The sequence below is a fragment of the Mustelus asterias genome, unplaced genomic scaffold, assembly GCF_964213995.1.
Source record: "Mustelus asterias unplaced genomic scaffold, sMusAst1.hap1.1 HAP1_SCAFFOLD_102, whole genome shotgun sequence".
Classification (NCBI taxonomy): Eukaryota; Metazoa; Chordata; class Chondrichthyes; order Carcharhiniformes; family Triakidae; genus Mustelus; species Mustelus asterias.
The window spans coordinates 43,509-66,930 of NW_027590149.1; the positions used below are offsets into that span (position 1 = coordinate 43,509).

The 23,422-nt window shown below is 47.4% G+C and overlaps 1 protein-coding gene across 1 annotated transcript in view; it reads right to left on the reverse strand.

The window, feature by feature from the left end:
* Positions 1-2,413: 2,413 nt before the first annotated feature.
* Positions 2,414-23,422, reverse strand: part of LOC144484370 (NACHT, LRR and PYD domains-containing protein 3-like) — a 57,508-nt gene continuing 36,499 nt past the window's right edge. The window contains exons 8-11 of the mRNA XM_078202892.1: positions 21,394-21,564; positions 11,927-12,097; positions 6,482-6,649; positions 2,414-3,771 (exon numbers count right to left, since the gene is read on the reverse strand). Coding sequence (XP_078059018.1) covers positions 3,684-3,771; positions 6,482-6,649; positions 11,927-12,097; positions 21,394-21,564 — 598 coding nt within the window. The 3' untranslated portion in view covers positions 2,414-3,683. The remainder of the gene's footprint in view (positions 3,772-6,481; positions 6,650-11,926; positions 12,098-21,393; positions 21,565-23,422) is intronic.

Genomic DNA, 23,422 nt, shown 5'->3' on the forward strand with positions numbered 1-23,422 from the left:
GAGAGAGGCGGGGGGGTGGGGAGAGAGAGAGGCAGGGGGGTGGGGAGAGAGAGAGGCGGGGGGGTGGGGAGAGAGAGAGGCGGGGGGGTGGGGAGAGAGAGAGGCGGGGGGGGTGGGGAGAGAGAGAGGCGGGGGGGTGGGGGAGAGAGAGAGGCGGGGGGGTGGGGAGAGAGACGGAGGGTGGGGAGAGAGACGGAGGGTGGGGGGGAGAGACGGGGGGTGGGGGGGAGAGACGGGGGGGTGGGGGAGAGAGAGACGGGGGGTGGGGGAGAGAGAGACGGGGGGTGGGGGAGAGACACGGGGGGTGGGGAGAGAGAGACGGGGGGTGGGGGAGAGAGACGGGGGGTGGGGGAGAGACGGGGGTGGGGGGAGAGAGACGGGGGTGGGGGGAGAGAGACGGGGGGGTGGGGGGGAGAGAGACGGGGGGGTGGGGGGAGAGAGACGGGGGGGTGGGGGGGAGAGAGACGGGGGGGTGGGGGGGAGAGAGACGGGGGGGGGGGGGGAGAGAGACGGGGGGGTGGGGGGAGAGAGACGGGGGGTGGGGGGAGAGAGACGGGGGGGCGGGGGAGAGACGGGGGGGTGGGGGGAGAGAGACGGGGGGGTGGGGGGAGAGAAGGGGGGGGGTGGGGGGAGAGAGACGGGGGGGTGGGGGGGAGAGAGACGGGGGGTGGGGGGGAGAGAGACGGGGGGGTGGGGGGGAGAGAGACGGGGGGGTGGGGGGGAGAGAGACGGGGGGGTGGGGGGGAGAGAGACGGGGGGGTGGGGGGGAGAGAGACGGGGGGGTGGGGGGGAGAGAGACGGGGGGGGTGGGGGGGAGAGAGACGGGGGGGTGGGGGGGAAAGAGAAGGGGGGGGTGGGGGGGAAAGAGAAGGGGGGGGTGGGGGGGAAGAGAAGGGGGGGGGTGGGGGGAGAGAGACGGGGGGGTGGGGGAGAGAGACGGGGGTTTGGAAACTTATCAGCCGTGATTAAATGGTGGAGGAGACTCGATGAGCAGAATAGCTGAATTCTGCTCCTGTATCTTATGGTCTTTTCAGTTTCACGCTCACTGTTAGCGTTTACACTATTTACACTATTATTATTACACAATTATTTACACCAGTCCCCCGCTCTTTATTAGCTTGTGTATGTATTAGTTTCAGCATTCCAATGATTCACAATTAGCATTTAACTGATTAACCAATAAGCATTTAATTGTAAATAACTACAGTTATACATATTATAAAATCAGGAATATTCATTACAATTACAGAGCAGCAGCACTAACCCTTTCTCTTCCAAGACTCAATAACACAGATCATGTCACATACTGAGCAGTATTCAGTTAAAACTAGCCCAGACCAGACAACACAATAAAGTTAGTTTAAATTGCAATAATAGATGATATGAATAGTTTGTTCTGAAGAAATGATATTAATTTGAAAGTGATTAATTCATAGTCTTTGAAGAATTTCCCCGATCCAATGTGATGCTTTTAATGGTGTAGAATATCTACCCACTTTTCAGCACCGGCATCTGCAACTGTCGATGGATGAAAAGCAACAATCTGACAAACACCAGGTAATATCTGTCATGGTAAAATAAACAGTTTTATAAATAATGGTAATATCTGACATCATGCATCTGTCCTGAGATCTTTGGGATAATCCAAAATAAATCATACATTCAGAAATTAAATAAAGCTGAGGTGAGTGTGCAGGAACAGAGTGAAATTGTGAATTCTAGCTTTCGATGCTCTCGCTCTGCATCTGCTCAGTGAGATATAAGGAACAAGGAAAGAGGAAACTGCATTTCCGAGGCTCCGATCCTGTGCAATGCTGCGCCAGTGTTCCTGTGTTGCTTTCGTTCGAGGGATGTCGGTTTCAGAGGAAATGCTATCACTTTTGTCCAACTTAAATCATTTGGTTGTGGGGTGCTGAGAATTCATTCACCGCTGTAATGCATGGGTTTGTGATGTGTGTTTCTGTGGGTGTATGGCTGCGTGTTATGTGTATTTCAGAGAGATTCTGTGTTTCTCTCTGTAAGTCTCTCTGTGTCTCAGTACGTGGGTAAGAGTGTGGAAGTGTCTGGGTTTGTATGTGTGTGTTTGTGAGAGTATGTATCTCTGTGCCCGTGAGCATGTGTGAGAGTTTGTCAGTGTGTGAATGAGTGTGGGTGCCAGTTTGTGTCTGTGTGTGTGTGTCTGGAGGGATGTGTGTAGGATGCACAGATGTGTGTATGTGTATGATTATGTGTCTGTATGTCGGTTTCCATGATTGTGCCTCTCTGTGTGTTGCTCTGTGTCTCTCTGTGAGCGTGTGTGTGAGATTGTGATTGTGTGTTTTTGTGTGGGAATGTCAGTGCCTCTGTGTGATTGAGATTATAAATCAGAAACCCATTCCACCTTTGGATTGGAATCACTTTAATCAACCTGTGCATTCGGGATTGTAACAGTTCCAGAAATAATTGCAGTAACATTTACCGTGTGTGTGTGTTGTGGGTGAAGGAATGGAAACCCTGCTTCACCAGAGTCAACACTGAAACTGTCCCAGATAAATACGTGGGAACTTGTGTTGAGGTTGATAATTGGCAGGGTAAACGGGGGGCGAGAGTGGAATGAGAGAATTTGGATTCCAACTGAGCTGCTCTCTGTATCACCAAAACCTGTGCAATTGGAAAGCAAGAGCTGCAAAAGGGGAATAGTTTGTTTGGAAATTATTTTCTGTTCGAACACGGACAAAATGTGATTAAAGGTTGTAATTGTGTCTCAAAATGTTTGTGTTTCCAATTTTCAGAGAACCAGTCTGTGAGATTGAGACAATTATCTTGGAAACGTTAAAAGAACCGTTTGCAAGATCCATTGTGTAAGATTAAACACTGAATGTCTGACACAGGAATTACAGAGTGCAGCAGAGTTTACCCACTCCCATTCTGAATGGGATTAGTGTCTGATAACTGCACCAAATGTACACATTACAGTCTGAGATCATCCCCAACTACAACCTCCAGACAATATCTCCCATAGGGAATGAGGGAACAGAGTTCATGTACAGTGTCTGGTGATAAAAGGGTTAATTCACCAGCCGGGGTTCCTGCTGCAAACTCCAATCCCTGTCAATATTGTTCAATATTCACGCTGCAGGAACCGGTTCCCAGATGCAGACATGGGACTTACTGAACTTGTCTGAGGCTCACAGAGAGCAGCGCCTGCAGTAGCTGTGAGCCACCAGCAGATGGTGGCATTGTGTCACTTTAATCACCAGATAGTGAAAGAGGTTTTGAGGAGAGGCTGGTGGAGCCTTTAATTCATTCACAGAGACAGAGAGGAAACTCTGACAAGATTGACCAATCTGCCCCCTGCTGGGTACTGTCAGAATCACACACACACTGTTCTCTCTCTGGAGAATGATCTCTGCTGCTCCATTTTGAAAGGAGGTTGAAGACTCTGTTGCTGAGAACACTGACAACACATTGCTGCTTAAACAATGGTTTGCAGCAATCTTTCCTTCAATGTGGAGACTAAAACTACAACAGTTTTCCAGCTGGGAAACCAGGTAAGCAGGGAAATCAGTGCCAGGCTGGAGGGGCTGATGGAATAGGGAGGGAGAGGGGCAGGAATGAAGGGTTTGGAAGGAGCTGTCGAAGATCTTCACAATTCAGGATTTCACTGTAACCGGTGGAGCAGCAATGTTTATAGATTGAAATGTTCACGCTGTCACTGTCAGTCCCCGTCTGGATTCCCGCAGTGACTCCAGCTGTCTCTTCCCATTCGAACTGAACTGATTACCGAGCAGCCTGGAACAGAGTAAAGATGAAACAGGAAATAAACAGATTGAACAACAGAGTAAATAACAGGAGACTGGAGTTAATGGGACAAATCTTCTGGTCTCTGGATCGCCAGAGGCCAGACACACATCCGAAGATGAGCATCGGGACCCTGTGGATGTCCTGACGCACTGATCTACCTGGGAATTGTCCCAGAGGTATTAACTACTATTGGGGAACCCCCCTGCTGCAGTTAGAGTCAGATACTTGGGACAGATCCACAAAGTTTACCTGGATAGTTACTCAGGTAATGTTAGACAGCTCACCACCTGGGCTAATACCTGAACAGCACAACCCGAGTCCCCCAATCACTTCCCACTGATCCCCATACTCCACCTCCCACAATCCGACTAGACCCACTCATAGAGTCACAGAGGTTTACAGCATGGAAACAGGCCATTTGGCCCAACTTGTCCATGCCACCCTTTTTTAAAAAACACCCGAAACTACAGTTCCACCCATATAGACTTAGTGGCTGAACCCTCGGATATATCCCCCCTCAGTACGGCCGTGATGCTTTCCCTAATCAAAAGTGCAACTCCCCCTCCTCTCTTACCTCCTGTTCTATCTTTCCGATAGCACCTGTACCCTGGAACATTGAGCTGCCAGTCCTGTCCCTCCCTTAGCCATGTTTCAGTAATTGCTATAATATCCCAGTCCCATGTACCCATCAATACCCTGAGTTCATCTGCCTTGCCCGTCAGGCCTCTTGCATTGAAATAAATGCAGTTTAATCTGGAATTCCCTTGCTCTCTGTCTTGCTTCTGTCTGATCTGTCTGGTACTAGGATTACTGACACTGCCTTTACTAATTAATGTGCTCTCTTTAACTTCCGTGCTGTCCTCAAACTTCTCTTTTGTCTCCCTACTGCTTTGGATCCCACCCCCCTGCCAACCTCGTTTCAACGCTCCCGAGCTGCTCGAGCAAATCTCCCCGCCAGGATGTTAGTCCCCCTCCAGTTCAAATGTAACCGATCCCTCTTGAACAGATCAGCCCTTCCCCAGAAAAGATCCCAATGATCCAAAAATCTAAATCCCTGCCCCCTGCACCAGCTCTCAAGCCAGTCATTCATCTGCCTAATCCTCCTATTCCTACTCTCACTAGCACGTGGTACCGATAGTAGTCCTGAAATTACTACCTTCGAGGTCCTACACGTTAGCCTTCTGCCTAACTCTCTGTATTCACATTTCAGGACCTCATCCCTTTTCCTACCTATGTCGTTGGTACCAATATGTACAACGACCTCTGGCTGCTCACCCTCCCCCTTAAGAATGTCCTGCAATCGCTCAGAGACGTCCTTGACCCTGGCACCAGGGAGGCAACACACCATCCTGGAGTCTCGATTGCAGCCACAGAAACGCCTGTCTGTGCCTCTAACTAGCGAGTCCCCTATTACTACTGCTCGCTTGCTCTTTGCCCGACCCTGTCCCACAGCAGAACCAGCTGTGATGTCACAGGCCTGGCTACTGCTGGTACCTCCCCCTGACAGGCTATCACTCCCGTAAATCATCTCTCCCTCCCCTCCAGCCCGACTACCTCCCACTAGCCCTTGAACAAATCTGACTAAACCTCCCAACTTGGCCTCATCCGTCCCAACCTCTCCTGACCTGACACAGAAACATGGAAGATAGGAGCAGGAGGCGGCCATTTGGCCCTTTAAGCCGACTCCAACATCCATCACAATCATGGCTGATCGTCCAACTCAAAAGCCTAATCCTGCTTTCTCCCCATAACCTTTGATCCTGTTCACCCCAAGTGCTATATGCAGCCGCCTCTTGAATACATTCTTGACTATATCTCTGACTTAAACTGATTACTCAAGAACCAACCCAAACCCACTACTCTCCAAAGCTATAAACCAATCCCAACCTCCGACCACGCAACCAAATCTAACTAGACACCCAACATTACCAACTCCCAGCCACCATCCAAACTGCTGATTAACCCTCCAACCCAACACAACACAACTCGACCACCCTCCCGACACCCAGAACTAATCCTTGAACCTCTCCTCAGCTCCCTGACTAACCATTCATCCAGCGACACACCAACCCATTCACTCCCACAATCAACTAACACTTATGGAGCTCCCCGGGGTCACTGTGCTGTAAATAAGGTGTGCTCGCTCTACGTGACTCCACTCTGCTCTGATGGAGATCGCCTGGGTCACTGCTGTAAATAGGGTGCGTGCTCTCTCTTCCCCGACTCTACTCCGCTATGATGGAGCTCCCCGGGGTCACTGTGCTGTAAATAGGGTGTGTGCTCTCTCTTCCCCGACTCTACTCCGCTATGATGGAGCTCCCCGGGGTCACTGTGCTGTAAATAGGGTGCGTGCTCTCTCTTCCCCGACTCTACTCTGCTGTGCTGGAGCTCCCCGGGGTCACTGTGCTGGAAATAGGGTACGTGCTCTCTCTTCCCCGACTCTACTCCGCTATGATGGAGCTCCCCGGGGTCACTGTGCTGTAAATAGGGTGTGTGCTGTCTCTTCCCCGACTCTTGTCTGCTCTGATGGAGCTCCCAGGGTCGCAGTACCGAAGATCCTGGGAGAAATATGCAGCAGTTTCAGTTTGGGGGAATTTTCACACATACCATTGCTGCTACTTGGAAGATTCAGGCCCATTTATACTTTAAATCGATTTATATTTTAATTGTTACACTAAAACTTCACACAAACACTCACCAGATCTCCTCCAGACTCCTGCAGGTCAGTATGAGGCGGCGGAGAGCAGGGACAGATTGATCTGTGAAGGAGTTTGATCCCAGGTCCAGAATCCTCAGTGACTGGTTTGTACTGAGAGCGGAGGCGAGATCCTCAGCACAAGAATCTGTGAGAGCGGTACCACTGAGACTGGAGACCAGAGAGAGGAATAACAGGAATCAGGCTCAATCCCCAGTGTTTTAAATAATACTGTTAATAACAATAATAATGTATTGTATCAGACATTCCAAACACACAACCTGCATTTCTGTAGAATGAGGAAATACTCAATGCTGAAAATGAAATATAAATAAACTGGAAATGCTCAGCAGGTTCGCTGAATACATGTGAAGAGAGAAACAGGGGTAAAGTTTGAGCTTCCATTGGAACTGGGAACGGGCAGTGAATTGACAGGTTTGAAGTGACAGCGGTGGGTGGCTGGGGAAGAAACAAAGAAAGGACAAACTGGAATTACAGGAGTGATTAAATGATAAAAGTGATGATGGGACAGGACCACAATCACAGGATCCCCATGTCCTTACTCGGAGTGGCTCGGGAGGGACATGGGATGGTCAGTGGTTTGGGAATGCAGTTTGTGGTGAGGTTGAAGATAATGGCTGTGATTTTACCAGAAGCTCTGAAGTCCCAGCATGGGGATTGGAAATGGGTGGTGTGTCCGTGTGGGCAGGATAGGCAGAGTTATGAAGGTGATATTGTCAGAGGGGGACAATTAACGGCTGGAAGGCAGGGGGAGCTGCCCACTGAGGCAGCCTGGGCACGGGGCAGTCCCGGTTCAGGCAATGCTGGCACCATCTCCAAAGGCAGCAGGACTTTCAAACACAGCAGCTCTGGAGGGAGCAGCGAGGGAGCTCTGCTCACTGAATGAGGGGCTGAAATGTCAGACAGCAGAGCAAGGCTTGCGCCCCCCCCCACCCCTCCCCTCCCTCCCTGGAGGGGCTCCTCCCGGCTGCTCAGGCTCAGAGGGAGGTCCTGTTCCCTCAGGATGGGAGGAGATTATCCCATCGGTACAAGCCAGTCTGGATGGAGATTGCTGGGAGGTGAGCAGGTTTCAGACCCGTGGTTACAGAGTGGAAAAGGATCAATGTCCTGATGTGTTCTGCCACGGTGAGTGCAGCACAGCCTGATATGTGAATAAGGATGAGGGGGAAATTGTGGAAAGAACTTCTCCACCCAGACACTGGCAATGCAAAGGACTTGCAGAATCTCACTGGCTGTCCTGTCTGGAGACAATACACATCTCTGTAACCTGTGCTTAATGCTGCCTTCTCTCACATTATCTGTCTCTTTAAGACCTGGTTGGCTGTAGGGATTCACATTCTAATCAGTATTCTGTAACTTGATTTTGTGTCTCTGTGTCCTGTTTGAGAGCAGATTTCCACTCCATCTGACGAAGGAGCAGCGCTCCGAAAGAGAATGGTATTTGCTACCAAATAAACCTGTTGGACTTTAACCTGGTGTTGTTAAAACTCTTACAATGCAAAGGCAGCAGCATTGACTGTCAGAGACATGTCCGTTAGGCTGCCACCAGCATAGGCTCGAGCAGGGCTGACCAACATATTCACTGGGCAAACACACGTCAATGTTTTTCTCACTCAAGCGGCCGATGAGTAAATTTCAGAATGATAAAGTTTGGCACAGCAGAAATTTCAATTAAAAACTAAACCGAGATATGAAAGGAAACAACTTGCTGAGCACAATAATGAGTAATAAATAAAGATGATTATTAGAGTTTAATCCTCATCAATCACAAATTGTTTCTCTCCCACATTTGCTGCAGATTGGCTCAAAAACCTATCAGCAGCAAACATGGGAAAGAAACGGGATGTGATTGGAGGAGCAGCTCCATGCAGATTCTTCCATTCAAACTGAACTGTGTGACTGAGATTCTGGAAACTCGCTCCGGGGGCCGCATTGAGGGGCTTCGAGGATCACATTCGCCCCTTGGTCCACACGTTGGACAACCCTGGGCTACTGCATGTGTTTGATGGGTGAGTAACAATTTATGTGCTTGGAAAGAGAGCAAACATCATCAGGGAATGAGTGAAGAAGAGTGGAGACATCCAGGTCTTGCCATCCTTACACCAATGGAAGATGAAGTGCTGGATCAGGAAGGCCTGGGGGCAGAGTGGGTAATTACTGCTGGTGAGATGGGTTGAGTGGGTGGCCTAATGAATGGGCACAGGAGAGCGTCTGGTGAGGACAAAACATAGAGCTTGTTTATCCATCACTGGTCACAGAGAGCAGTCTGAAGGACGTATTGGGATAGGAACAAAATAACTAGGAACAGCAGAAGGCCATTCAGCCCCTCGAGCATACTCCATCACGGCTGATCTAATTATAGTCTCAACTCTTTTCCCCGTAACCCTTGATTCGCTTCTCAATCCAAAATCATTCTTAACTCAGCCTTGAATATATTCAATGACTCTGCCGCCACGAGTCTCCAGGGAAGAGAATTCCACTGACCAGCCACCATCTAAAAATATAAATTTCTCCTCATCTCAGTCTTAAGGGACTGACAATTACATTTTAAAATCTGTCCCCTTGTTCTGGTCTCTCTTACAAGAAGAAACAGCCTCTCAGCAACCACCCTGTCTCATCCCCTCAATGCGATCACCTTTTAACCTTCTGAACTTTCATAGATATTGCTCCAATCTGCTCACATTTTCCTTGTAAAATAAACCTCTCCATCCCATGAATCAGCCGAGTGAACTTACTCTGAACTGGTTCCAATACAATTCTATCCTTTTTTAAGTAAAGAGCTCAACACTGTACACATTACTCCAGTTGTGGAGCCTCCCTGAGCCTCTCCACATCCCCTTGAAACATCTTTGCATCCTCCTCACAATTCAGATTTTCACCTAGTTTTCCATTATTCGCAAATTTGGAAATATTATATTTGATCCCCACATCCATATCATTGATGTAGATTCTGAATAGCTGAGACCCAAACACTGATCCCTGCCGTACTCCACTAGTTAGAGGCTGTCAACCCAAAAGTAACCCATTTATTCCAACTCCTTGTTTCTGTCCATTGATCAGTTCTCAATCCATGCTGGTATATTCCTCCCAATCCCACGTGCTCCAATTTTATTTAATAACCTCTTGTGTGTGAATCATGCAACTATAGAATCCCTAGTGTTGGAATCGTCATTCGGCCCATCGAGACACACTGACAGAGGAACTTACCACGGTCCGCTCCCCATAAACTCACTAATTTACTCGGGCTAATCCACCTAAACGACATATCTTGGAACATGAAGGGCAATTTTACCATGGCCAATCCATCGACCATCCATATCTTTGGAGTGTGGGAGGAAACCGGAGCACCCAGAGGAAACACACGCAGACACGGGGAGAATGTGGAAACTCCACACAGTCACCCAAGGCTGGAATTGAACCCGGGCCCCTGGCTGTGATGCAACAATGTTAACCACTGTGTCACCGTGCCAGCCTTTCATAAATCCATGTTGGCCCTGTCTAATCCTGCCATTAATTTCGAAGTGTTCTGTTATCACTTCCTTTATTATAGATTATTATAGGATTTCCATACCATCAATGTCAGACTAATAGATCTGCAGTTGCCCGGGTTCCCGTAACCCCACACATTTATGCCGCTAATCCACCGAAACTACACATCTTGGACACTAACGGGCAATTTAGCACGGCCAATCCACCCAACCTACACAGTTTGTTTGGACTGTGGGAGGAAACAGGAGCAGCCGAAGGAAACCCACACAGACACGGGGAGAACGTGAAAACTCCACAGACAGTCGTCCAAAGCTGGAATGAATCCGGGTCCCTGACGCTGTGAGGCAGCAGTGCCAACCCCGGTGCCACATCTTCACTTAATCTAATACACTCCTTGAATTAGCAACGGCTGGAACACTTCTGCTGCTCTTCTCCAAATGAAAGGAATGTATTTTTGTTGGAAACGCCACACATTTGCACATCACCATGTCTAAAACAGCTTGATGTGTGATTGGCACTGGAACATGCTTCTCCAAGAAATTGCTTGAATATATTCTGTGAACGAATCTTCTTTTCAACTTTTGACAATCTGAGCGATTTATACAGTAAATGGAAGCAGCCACAGGAGCACTGACCTACAGAGGGATCTGTGTGTACAAGTCTACAGATCCCTGAAAGTAGCAACACAGGTGGATGAGGTGGTCAAGAAGGCAGACAACATGCTTGTCTTCATCGACCGGGGCATCGAGTGTCAAAGTTGTCAAGTTATGTTACAGCTGCATGAAACTTCAGTTGGCCACATTTGAATATTGCTTGCAGTTCCGTTCGCGACACGACCAGAATGATGTGAATGCTTTGGAGAGGGTGCAAGGAAGGTTTACCAGAATGTTGCCTGGTCAAGGACGGTTAGGTTATGAGGAGACGTTGTATAAACACAGATTGTTTCACTACAAAAAGGGAGGCTGAGGGGTGACCTGATGGAGGTGTCCACAATTATGAGAAGCATCAATATGGTGGATAGTCAGAGACTTTTCTCCAGGGTGGAATGGTCAACTACAAGAGGGCACAGGATGAAGGTGAGAGGGGCAAAGTTTGGAGGGAGGTGTGTGGGGTAAGTTTTCACCCAGAGGGTGGTGGGTGCCTGGAAGGCACTGCCAATGGAGGTGGCAGAAACAGGCACGTTTCCAATGTCCAAGGTGCATCTTGGTAGATACATGAACAAGAGGCAAACAGAGGAATAGAAACCGCAAATTGGCAGTAAGTTCTGGGTCTGAATAAGCGTTAGGAGGCGCCACAGGCTTGGTGGGCTGAAGGGCCTGTTACTGTGCTGTGCGGTTCTTTGTTCTTCTTTGTATATGAAGATTAAAATCACCCGTGGTTATTGCAATATGTTTTTACAAGGCCCCGTTATTTTTCCTGTGTCCTGTGTCGGAGATTGTGACTGTTGTTAGGAGCCTATAAATGATTCCCACAAGTGATCTTTTAACTTTGTTAAATCTTATTTCTATCTAAACTGATTCTGCATCTTGAACTAAGTTCAGCTCTCGCTGCTGTACTGACATCTGTTACTAACAGTGAGACTCCACCACCATGTCCTGTCCTCCATTTACTGTCATCCACTCACTCTCCTCCTTTCACTAATCAATGGATGTTGTGTCCGGGGAGAGCTGTGCACATCTGAGGAGGAGGAGAGGACCTCAGAGGGTGAACCATAACATTATTCCCTCACTCCCTCAACATAAGGATCTGTGGGACTGACATCCCATTGCTCAGGGATCAGAGAGAGAAGCAACAGGAGTCAGAGGAAAAGCAGTTTTCCTTATTCATAACTGATGCCAATCGTAATGGGCAGTGTTTTTTATACAAATACCAGTGGTGAAATTATACTGTTGAATATTCAGTTATTATAAACACAATCTCACACAGTCTGCTACTTACTCCAGTTCCTGTATTTTACATTCCGGATTCCTCAGAGCCACAGACAGCAGTTTCACTCCGGAATCTCCCAGTTTATTGTAACCCAGATCCAGATCTATCAGTGAGCGGTTTGTACTGAGAGCAGAGGCCAGGTCCTCGGCACAAGAATCGGTGAGACCATTAACACAGAGACTGGAGATCAGAGAGAGAAACATAACAGGAATCAGGGTAAATCCAGAATGTATTTAAGAATAAGATCATTAACAATAATAATGTACAGTGCGGGATATTCACGAAACACAACTTCAGTTGATACAGAAGACAAAATTCTATTGATGCTGTAAATCTGAAATATGAATAAAATATGTGGAAAATCTCAGCAGGACAGGCAGCATCTGTGAAGAGAGAAACAGATTTAGTTTCAGTTCAATTAGCTAAAATTAGAAATTGGGAGTAGCAGTGAATTAAATTGTTTGAAGTGACAGGGAGCTGGGGATGGGCGGGTGACAAGAACAAAATGGAAGTGCCGGAGTGATTAAATGACAAAAAGGATGATGGTGAAAGGGAAGAGCACAGGATTCCCATGTCCTTACCCTGAGTCACAGGGGGGGACATGGGATGGTCAGTGGCTCAGGAATGGAGTGTGTGGTGGGGTTGATGATGAGAGAGAAACCTTTTTCACGATGCCAGTGGTTCGGGTCTGGAATGTACAGTCTGGAAGTGTGGTGGGGGCAGGCTGATTCGAGACATCACAGAGGGCAGTCGATGAACAATCGAATGAAGCAATGTGCAAAGATACGAGGAGAAGGCAGTAGAATGAGACAAATTCCTAATCCTAGTTTGGTGAGCCGGTGCAGACACATTTCGCCTCGTGGTGCTCCGCAATAATTCTGTGAAGATAATGGTTGGAAATGTATCGGCATTTTAACTGGAAGCTGGTGATGTTGCAGTGTCAACAGGGTGAGGTAATTTAGCCAGTGTCCACAAAGGGCCATTGGTATCTCTCTCAGATAGAATCACAGAATTGTTACAGAGCAGAAGGAGACCATTCGGCCCATGCTCTCTGCACTGACTCTCTGAATGAGCAACTTACGAAGTGTCATTCCCCCAAATTCTCCCCGTAACCCTGCACAATCTTCCTATTCAGATCATAATCCAATTCCCATTGGAAATTTTCAACTGAACGTGTCTCCACCACACTCTCCGACAGTGAACTCCAGCCCTTAACCACTCGCTGCAGGGGAAGTCCCGGTTCAGGCAATGCTGGCACGGGCAGCACTTTGATAGGCAGCAGCTCTGGAGAGACCAGTGAGGAAGACCTGGTTAAGAACACAGGGCTGGAATGGGAGGAGAAAGGTTAAACTCAATTCAATGATGCACTTGGCAACACTTGGTACTCTTCCCCAAGGCGACACGAGTCTGGAGCAAATTTCTGTTCTCTCAGGACTGGACAGTATCTGCCACATCAATCCAAGTATATCGGGATGGAGATTACTGGAGACCTGAGTAGGCGTGGGTTATATGGTTGCAGTGAGGCAAAAGGATGAATAATTTGCCAAGTTCTGACAAGGTGGTGAAGCATTTTATAGCATATAATCTGAGGCATATGGGGTCGAATGAGAATGAAAGTGAAATGGTAGAAAGGCCATCCCCACACAGACACAGGCAATGCCCAGACAGCAGCATCGACTGTCAGAGACATGTCAGCCTCTCTCTGCAGGGTTCTAGTTAGTCAGATAACTCTAGCACTGTGAGAATGGGATGGTCACAGGCAAGAGGCTTTCCCTGTGTAGACATGATGGTCAGTCAGGTTCTCACCAGCATAGGCTTGTGTCTTTGATGGGAGAGTAACAATGGAACTTTATGTGCCTGTAGAAGAGAGCACGAAACGTCAGGGAATGAAGTAAAAATGATGACAGTGTCCAGATCTTGTAATCCTTGCATGTAGAATTAGCAGCGCTGGAGCTGGGAGAACAGCAGGCAGTGTGGGAAATCGCTGATTGTGATACTGGTTGTGGAGCTGAGAGTGTGCGGTCAAATGGATGGACACAGGAGACTCTCTGGTGCCTGCAACACACAGAGCTTGTGTGCCCATCACCGGTCACATGGAACCGGCTGAAGGACGTGTTGGAATGTACATTTTGTTACAAACTATGTCTTGAAGAAATATACTGAATATTGAAGGATATTGAATTTGATGATCAGCCATGAACAAAATGAATGGTGGAGCAGGCTCGAAGGGCCGACTCCTGCTTCTAGTTTCTATTTTAATCATGTTTCTCTGCAGGTTATGTTGTCGGCACCGTGCTGTCTGTAGCCGGTTTCCTTTATTGTTACTGAAGCAGTATAATTGACATCATGTTGATTTTAATCTGAACTAATGCAGTGTTCTGTTGTTTCAGTGTTTCCCCTGGGATGGCAGTGTAGAGCTTGATTGCGGGTGATTGACAGGTTATGTCATGTGACTGAGGGACAGCTATTTTTCACAGAACATTCTAGTTTCAATTCTGCTTTCAGAAGCTGCTTGAAGTTAAGACAAACAGCAGTGCTGTTTCCCTCTCTGAAGTTGGAGTTTTTGCTGTTTAAGTGTTGCTGTGTTGGAAGCTGTCAGAGACTGGGGTTACCTCTCTGCGGTTGGGCTGTTCGGAGGCGACATCCTTCTCTGAAAACAATTGTCTGTTGGCTCTCCGGAAGTGGTAAAAAGCTGGAAATCGGCATCACGTGAGCTTACTTGTTTTTGTGCTAACTAATGTTGGAGAAGGGTGTATGTCTGTGGGTATTGCTTTATATTGGAACAACAGAGATAGCTAGCTGTTAAGAGTTATACTGTGTCATGTTTAAGTCTTGCAATTGGTGAAGGTTATGCTAATTCTTGTTGTTATATTCTAACTGCATTCTTAAATAAACTGTGTTTGATAAAAGCATCCTAGTGGGTCACTTGATTCATACCTGGAGTGAAACACCTCATGCTCATCAATGCCAAAATCAAATGTAAAACCAAGGGTCCAGGCTAACTTCACAAAACACCTTGGAGTTTCTGGTCTGCATCTTAACAATTGCCTCCATTCACTCTTTACTCTTCCTCACAAATCAAGGGCTGTGTGACTGGGTGACGTGTGTCCCCCTGTAAGCATGTGAACGGGTCCTCAGTCACCGTCACATTGTTCCCCTATACCCAGGGCACAAAAATCAATGTGATTGACATTCCACTGCATTGGGATCAGAGAGAGAGAAATCACAGGAATCAGTGAAAATTCAGGTTCTGGTTCAGAACTTCCAACCCCTGGGACTTTATAGAGTTTTTCAGCACAGAAAGAGGCCCTTCGGCCCATCGTGTCTGTGTCAGCCATCAAGCAGCAATCTATTCTAACCCATTACCAGCACTTGCTCCATAGCCTTGTCTGCTGCGGCATTTCAAGTGCTTGTCTGAATGCTTCTTAAATGTTGCGAGTGTTCCTGACTCCACCACCCTTTCAGACAGTGAGATCCAGATTCCCACCACCCTCTGGGTGAAAAAACTTTTCCACAGAACCATAGAATCCCCACTGTGCAGAAGGTGCCCAATCGCCTCATCGACTCTGCACTGACTGTCCGAAAAAGCCAGGCCCACACAACTGCTTATCACTGGACATTTATCATGGCAAATCCACTGAAACTACATATCTCTGGACATGAAATGATAATTTAGCATGGTCGATCCACCTAACCTACACATCTTTGGACTGTGGGAGGAAACCAGAGTACCTGACGGAAACACGCACACATGGGGGGGAACATGCAAGCTCCACACAGGCAGTCACCCGAGGCCAGAATTAAACAAAGGTCCCTGACGTTGTGAGGCAGCAATGCTAAACACTGTCATCTTCAATTCTCCTCTGAAACTCCTCCCCAATGCCTTAAACCTATGCCCCTGGTTATTGTCTCCTAAAACAAAGGGGAAAGGTTTATTTCTATAATTTGATACAACTCCACATGGTCGCCCCCCAGCCTTCCCGGTCTGAAAAAACTAACAGGAGCATTGACATACAGATGGATCTGTGCGTACTTGTCCACTGATCCCTGAAAGTGGTAACACAGGTGGATAACTTGGTCAACAAGGCATGCAGCATGCTTGCTTCATTGGCCAGGGCATCAAGTATAAAAGTTGGCAAGTTATGTTACAGCTGAATTATACTTTAGTTAGGCCCAACATGGAATATTGTGTGCAGTTCTGATCGCCAGACAACCAGAAGGATGTGGCTGCTTTGGAGAAGGTGTAAAGAAGGTTTACAAGGATGTTGCCTGGTCTGGTTAAGGTATGAAGAGAAGTTGAATAAACTCGGATTGTTTTCACTGGAAAGACGGAGGCTGAGGGGCGACCTGATAGAGGCAGATATATGGTTGATAGTTGGAGTCTTTTCCCCAGGGTGGAAAGATCAACTACAAGACGGGACAGTTTGAAGGCAAGAGGGGGAAAGTTTAGAGGAGACGTGCGGGGAAAGTTTTCACATAGAGAGTGGTGGGTGCCTCGAGTGCACAGTCAGTGAAGTTGACGGACGCAGGCACGTTCCCAATGTTCAAGGTTAATCTTGATAGAAACATGAACAGGAGATGAACAGAGGAATAGAAGCTGCGTATGAGCAATAAGTACAGGGTCTGAATAAGAATGAGGAGTCGCCGCAGGCTTGGTGGTTCGAAGGGCCTGTTACTGTGCTGCATGGCTCTTTGTTCTTCTTTGTACATGAATGTTAAAATCACCCGTGATTATTGCAGAATGTTTTTACAAGACCCCATTAATATTCCTGTGTTGGAGATTCTGAATACTGTTAGGGGCCTATAAAAGATTCCTACAAGTGATCTTTTAACTTTGATAATGCTTATCTCTCCCCAAACTGATTCTGCATCTTGATCATTGGAACTAATTTCAGCTCTCGCTGCTGTACTGACATCTGTTACTAACAGCGAGACTCCACCACCATGTCCTGTCCTCCATTTACTGTCATCCACTCACTCTCCCCCCTTTCACTAATCAATGGATGGTGTGTCCGGGGAGAGCTGTGCACATCTGAGGAGGAGGAGAGAACCTCAGAGGGTGAACCATAACATTATTCCCCCACTCCCTCAACATAAGGATCTGTGGGACTGACATCCCATTGCTCAGGGATCAGAGAGAGAAGCAACAGGAGTCAGAGGAAAAGCAATTTTCCTTATTCATAACTGACGCCAATAGTAATGGGCAGTGTTTTTTATACAAATACCAGTGGTGAAATTATATTGTTGAATATTCAGTTATTATAAACACAATCTCACACAGTCTGCTACTTACTCCAGTTCCTGTATTTTACAGTCTGGATTCCTCAGAGCCACAGACAGCAGTTTCACTCCGGAATCTCCCAGGTTATTGTTACCCAGATTCAGATATATCAGTGAGCGGTTTGTACTGAGAGCAGAGGCCAGGTCCTTGGCACAAGAATCTGTGAGATCGCTACCTTGGAGACTGGAGATCAGAGAGAAAAATAACAGAATCAGGGTAAATCCACAGTGTTTTTAAGAATAAGGTCATTAACAATAATAATGTACAGCGCGGGACATTCAAGAAACACAACTTCAGTTGATACAGAAGGCAAAATTCTATTGATGCTGTAAATCTGAAATATGAATGAATCTGCTGGAAACTCTCATCAGGTCAGGCAATATCTGTGAAGAGAGAAACAGATTTAGTTTCAGTTCAATGAGCTAAAATTAGAAATTGGAAATAGCGGTGAATTAAATAGTTTTAAGTGACAGGGAGCTGGGGATGGGCGGGTGACAAGGAAAGAACAAAATGGAAGTGCCGGAGTGATTAAACGACAAAAAGGACGATGGTGAAAGGGAAGAGCACAGGATTCCCATGTCCTTACCCTGAGTCACAGGGAGGGACATGGGATGGTCAGTGGCTCAGGAATGGAGTGTGTGGTGGGGTTGATGCTGATGATGAGAGAGAAACCTTTCTCACACTGCCAGTGGTTCGGGTCTGGAATTCACAGCCGGGAAGTGTGGTGGAGGTCGGCTGCATCGAAGCAGTCAAAAAGGAATTAGATGATTATTTGAATATAAAGAATGAGCTGGGATACGAGAAAAACGCTGGAGAATGACTCAAATTCCTAATGCTAATTTGGTGAGCTGGTACAGACACGATGGGCCAAATGGCCTCATTGTGCACCGTAAGAATTCTGTGGAGACAGTGGTTGGAAATGTATCGATATTTCAACTGGAAGTTGGTGATGTTGCCGTGTGGACAGTGTTAGTAGCCACATTCCTCAATAAAATGTTAATACTGATAGGCAAAGGGATCTGGGTGTACAGGTCCACAGATCACTGAAAGTGGCAATGCAGGTGGAGAAGGTAGTCAAGAAAGCATATGGCATGCTTGCCTTCATCGGCCGGGGCACTGAGTTTAAAAATTGGCAAGTCATGTTGCAGCTTTATAGAACCTTCGTTCGGCCGCACTTAGAATATAGTGTTCAATTCTGGTCGCCACACTACCAGAAGGATGTGGAGGCTTTGGAGAGGGTACAGAAAAGATTTACCAGGATGTTGCCCTGGGATGGAGGGCATTAGCTATGAGGAGAGGTTGGAGAAACTTGGTTTGTTCTCACTGGAACGACAGAGGTTATGGGGAGACCTGATATAGGTCGACAAGATTATGAGAGGCATGGACAGAGTGGATAGTCGGAAGCTTTTTCACAGGGCAGAAGAGTCAATTGCTAGGGGGGCACAGGTTTAAGGTGCGAGGGGCAAGGTTTAAAGGAGATGTACGAGGCAGATTTTTTACACAGAGTAGTGGGCGCCTGGAACTCGTTGCTGGGGGAGGTAGTAGAAGCAGATATGGTGGTGACGTTTAAGGGGCGTCTTGACAAGTACATGAATAGGATGGGAATAGAGGGATATGGTCCCCGGAAGGGTAGGGGATATTAGTTAAGTCAGGCAGCATGGTGGGTGCAGTCTTGGAGGGCCGAAGGGCCTGTTCCTGTGCTGTAATTTTCTTTGTTCTTTGTGTTTCTCTCCAATAGAGAGAGAGACAATTTGTTACATGTAGCTTCAGGGATACAATTTAATAAACGTGCGGCAATGGGAGGAGATGGGATTCCATGAACCCCACAGCCGGTAAGAGGACCAAACCCTCAGATTTAGCATCATTCTACATCACACTCTAAACACCAAACCAAATGAACTAACCAACTCCACATATAACCAAACAGGCACATTAATATCTGACAGGTTCGGGAAATCCGTGCACTCAGGCAGCACAGGCAGAATCACAGAATTGTGACTGAGCAGGACGAGGCCATTCGGCCCATTGTGTCTGCACTGACTCTCCGAATGAGCAACTCACTAAGTGTCATCCCCCCACCTTCCCCCAAAACCCTGTGCATTCCAGAGCTTAACCACTGGCTGCAGGGGAAGACCCCATTCTGGCAATGCTGGCCCCAGATTAAAAGGCAGCCAGCAGCACTTTTAAAGGCTCTGAAGGGAGCAGTGAGGGAGCCCTGGTTAATGAACAAAGAGCTGAAATGGCAGAAGGCAGATTCAACCCAATTCACTGACACTTCCCTGGAAATTCTCAAGGATATATCGGTTTGGAGGGAGGCTCTGTTCCCTCAGGAGTGGAGGAGGAGACCTGTCACATCAACCCAAGCAAATCTGGATAGAAACTGCCGAGGGCCTGAGCAGGCAGCACGTGGCTGCAGTGAGGCAAAAGGATCAATAACCTGATATGTTCTGACAAGGTGAGCGTTAAACTTACAGGCTGATATGTGAATAAGGATGAAAGAGGAATGGTGGAAAGAACATCTCCACCCAGACACTGGCAATGTCCAGACAGCAGCATCAATCTTCAGGAACATGTCAGCCTCTCTGTGAAGGGTTCCGGTCAGTCAGAGATGACTGCTGCACTGCCAACACTGAGTGACCATCCTGGTGGTCCCATGATGGGCAGTCTGGCAGCACCATAGGCTTGTGTGTGTCTTTGATGGGTGAGTAACAATGGAAATTTATGTGCTTGTAGAAGAGGGCACTCAGCGTCAGAGAAGGAGCCAAGAGTGACAGTGTCTGGATTGTGTCATCCTTATGCCAATGGAAGATGCAGTGCTGGATCTGGGAGACCTGGAGGCTGGGTGGGCAATCGCTGATGGTGAGATGGGCTGTGGATCCAGAGAGAGTGAGTGAGTGAATAGATGGGCACAGGAGAGACTCTGCTGCTGAGTCCATAACTTGGAGCTTGTGTGTTCATCATTGGTCACATGGAGCTCTGAGTTAGGAACAGTCAGAAGTTTAACAGCACCAGGTTAAAGTCCAACAGGTTTATTTGGTAGCAAATGCCACTCGCTTTCGGAGTGCTGCCCCTTCGTCAGGTGGAGTGTAGAAATGCTCACAAACAGGGCATACAGAGACACAAACTCAATTTACAGAATAATAACTGGAGTGCAGTCTTTACAGATAATCAAGTCTTAAAGGTACAAACAGTGTGAATGGAGGAAGCATTAAGCACAGGTTAAAGAGATGTGTATTGTCTCCAGACAGGACAGCCAGTGAGATTCTGCAAGTCCAGACAAGCTGTGGGCCATTCGGCCCATCAATCCTTCACTAACAACAATCCCGCCCAGGCCCTATAACAGTAACCCTACATATTAACTCTGCAAATCCCCCTGACATGAAGTGTCAATTTACCATCGCCGCTCAAACTAGCGTGCACATCTTTGGCATGTGGGAGGAAACTGGAGTAACTGAAGGAAACCTGCGCAGACACGGAGAGTACATGCAAACTCCACACAATCTGTCACCCAAGGCCGGAATTGACACGGGTCTCTGGCGCTCTGAGTCAGCAGTGCTAACAGCTCTACCACCCTGCCGACCATGATCAGCTGTGGTTCGTCCCAATTGCAGTGAGTATAGGACGAATAATTTCTATATTTTTTCATAAGATAAGCCTGGCATGCCATGAAAGACTCAAGCCAACATTTTCTCAATTGTTTATAAAATACGTTCATAAGGTGACCAAAACTATATACGTTACTTCAGCTGTGCTGTGACCACAAACCTATCAGATTTGTGACTGGCGACCTTTGCTCCCAGGCGAATTGTCCCTCATTGCCTTTTCTGTTGATTTGTCAAAGCTGTCGGCTCTTATAATATGAAGTCATGTGATTGGATCAGGTTGGGGATTCTGAGAGTCAGCACACCCGAAGGTAGAAATTCAATACAGTTTGCAGTTGCCAATGACTGGACCTCAGAGGGTGAACCATAACATTATTCCCCCACTCCCTCAACATAAGGATCTGTGGGACTGACATCCCATTGCTCAGGGATCAGAGAGAGAAGCAACAGGAGTCAGAGGAAAAGCAGTTTTCCTTATTCATAACTGACGCCAATAGTAATGGGCAGTGTTTTTTATACAAATACCAGTGGTGAAATTATATTGTTGAATATTCAGTTATTATAAACACAATCTCACACAGTCTGCTACTTACTGCAGTTCCTGTATTTTACAGTCCGGATTCCTCAGAGCCACAGACAGCAGTTTCACTCCGGAATCTCCCAGTTTATTGACACCCAGATCCAGATCTATCAGTGAGCGGTTTGTACTGAGAGCAGAGGCCAGGTCCTCGGCACAAGAATCTGTGAGATCGTTACCACGGAGACTGGAGATCAGAGAGAGAAAAATAACAGGAATCAGGGTAAATCCACAGTGCTTTTAAGAATAAGATCATTAACAATAATAATGTACAGCGCGGGACATTCAATGAGTCTTCTGAGTGCAGTTAGACAGGGACACCAGGAGATGGAGACTGTGAGTATTCTAACTGAGTGCAGTTAGACAGGGACACCAGGAGATGGAGACAGTGAGGGGGGTAACTGAGTGCAGTTAGACAGAGACACCAGGAGATGGAGACAGTGAGGGGGGTAACTGAGTGCAGTTAGACAGAGACACCAGGAGATGGAGACAGTGAGGGGGGTAACTGAGTGCAGTTAGACAGGGACACCAGGAGATGGAGACAGTGAGTATTCTAACTGGGGCTCAGGAATGGAGTGTGTGGTGGGGTTGAAGATGATGCGACAGAAACCTTTCTCACACTGCCAGTGGTTTGGGTCTGGAATTCACAGCCGGGAAGTGTGGTGGAGGTCGGCTGCATCGAAGCAGTCAAAAAGGAATTAGATGATTTTTTGAAGATAGGCAATGAGCTACGAAAATGGATACGACAAAAAGGCTGGAGAATGACACGAATTTCGAATGTCAATTTGGTGAGCTGGTGCAGACACGATGGGCCAAATGGCCTCATTGTGCTCCGTAAGAATTCTGTGGAGACAGTGGTTGAAAATGTTATCGATATTTCAACTGGAAGTTGGTGATGTTGCCGTGTGGACAGTGTTAGTAGCCACATTCCTCAATGAAATCTCTCCAATAGAAAGAGACACAATTTGGTACATGTCGCTTCAGGGATACAACTTAGTAAACGTGGGGATATGGGAAGAGTTGGGATTCCATTAACCCCACAGCCAGTACGAGGACCAAACCCTCAACAACAGCGTCATTCTACATCACGCTGGAGACACCGAACCAACTGAACTAACCAACTCCACAGAGCCAGAACGGGCACAGTAAATGTCTGACAGGTTCGGGAAATCCGTCCACTCAGGCAGCACAGGCAGAATCACAGTATTGTTAGAGAGCAGAAGGAGGCCACTCGGCCCATCGTGTCTGCACTGACTCTCCGAATGAGCAATTCACTAAGTGGCATTCCCCCACCTTCCCCCAAATCCCTGCACATTCCAGAGCTTAACCACTGGCTGCAGGGGACAGCACAATTCTGGCAATGCTGGCACCAGATTTAAAGGCAGCCAGCAGCACTTTTAAAGGCTCTGAAGGGAGCAGTGAGGGAGCCCTGGTTAATGAACAAAGAGCTGAAATGGCAGAAGGCAGATTAAACCCAATTCGCTGACACTTCCCTGGAAATTCTCAAGGCTATTTCGGTTTGGAGGAAGGTTCTGTTCCCTCAGGACTGGAGAAGGATACCTGTCACATCAACCCAAGCAAGTCTGGATAGACACTGCCAAAGGTCTGAGCAGTGGCTGCAATGAGGCAAAAGATGAATAATCTGATATGTTCTGACAAGGTGAGCGTTAAGCCTACAGGCTGATATGTGAATAAGGATGAAAGAGAAATTGTGGAAAGAACATCTCCACCCAGACACTGGCAATGTCCAGACAGCAGCATCAATCTTCAGGAACATGTCAGCCTCTCTGTGAAGGGTTACATGGAACATAGGACATAGAACAGTACAGCACAGTACAGACCCTTCGGCCCACGATGTTGTGCCGAGCTTTGTCCAAAACCAAGTTCAAGCTATCCCACTCCCTATCATTCTAGTGTGCTCCATCTGCCTATCCAATAACCGCTTGAAAGTTCCTAAAGTGTCCGACTTCACTATGACAGCAGGCAGTCCATTCCACACCCCAACCGCTCTCTGAGTAAAGAGTCAGTCAGAGATGGCTGCTGCA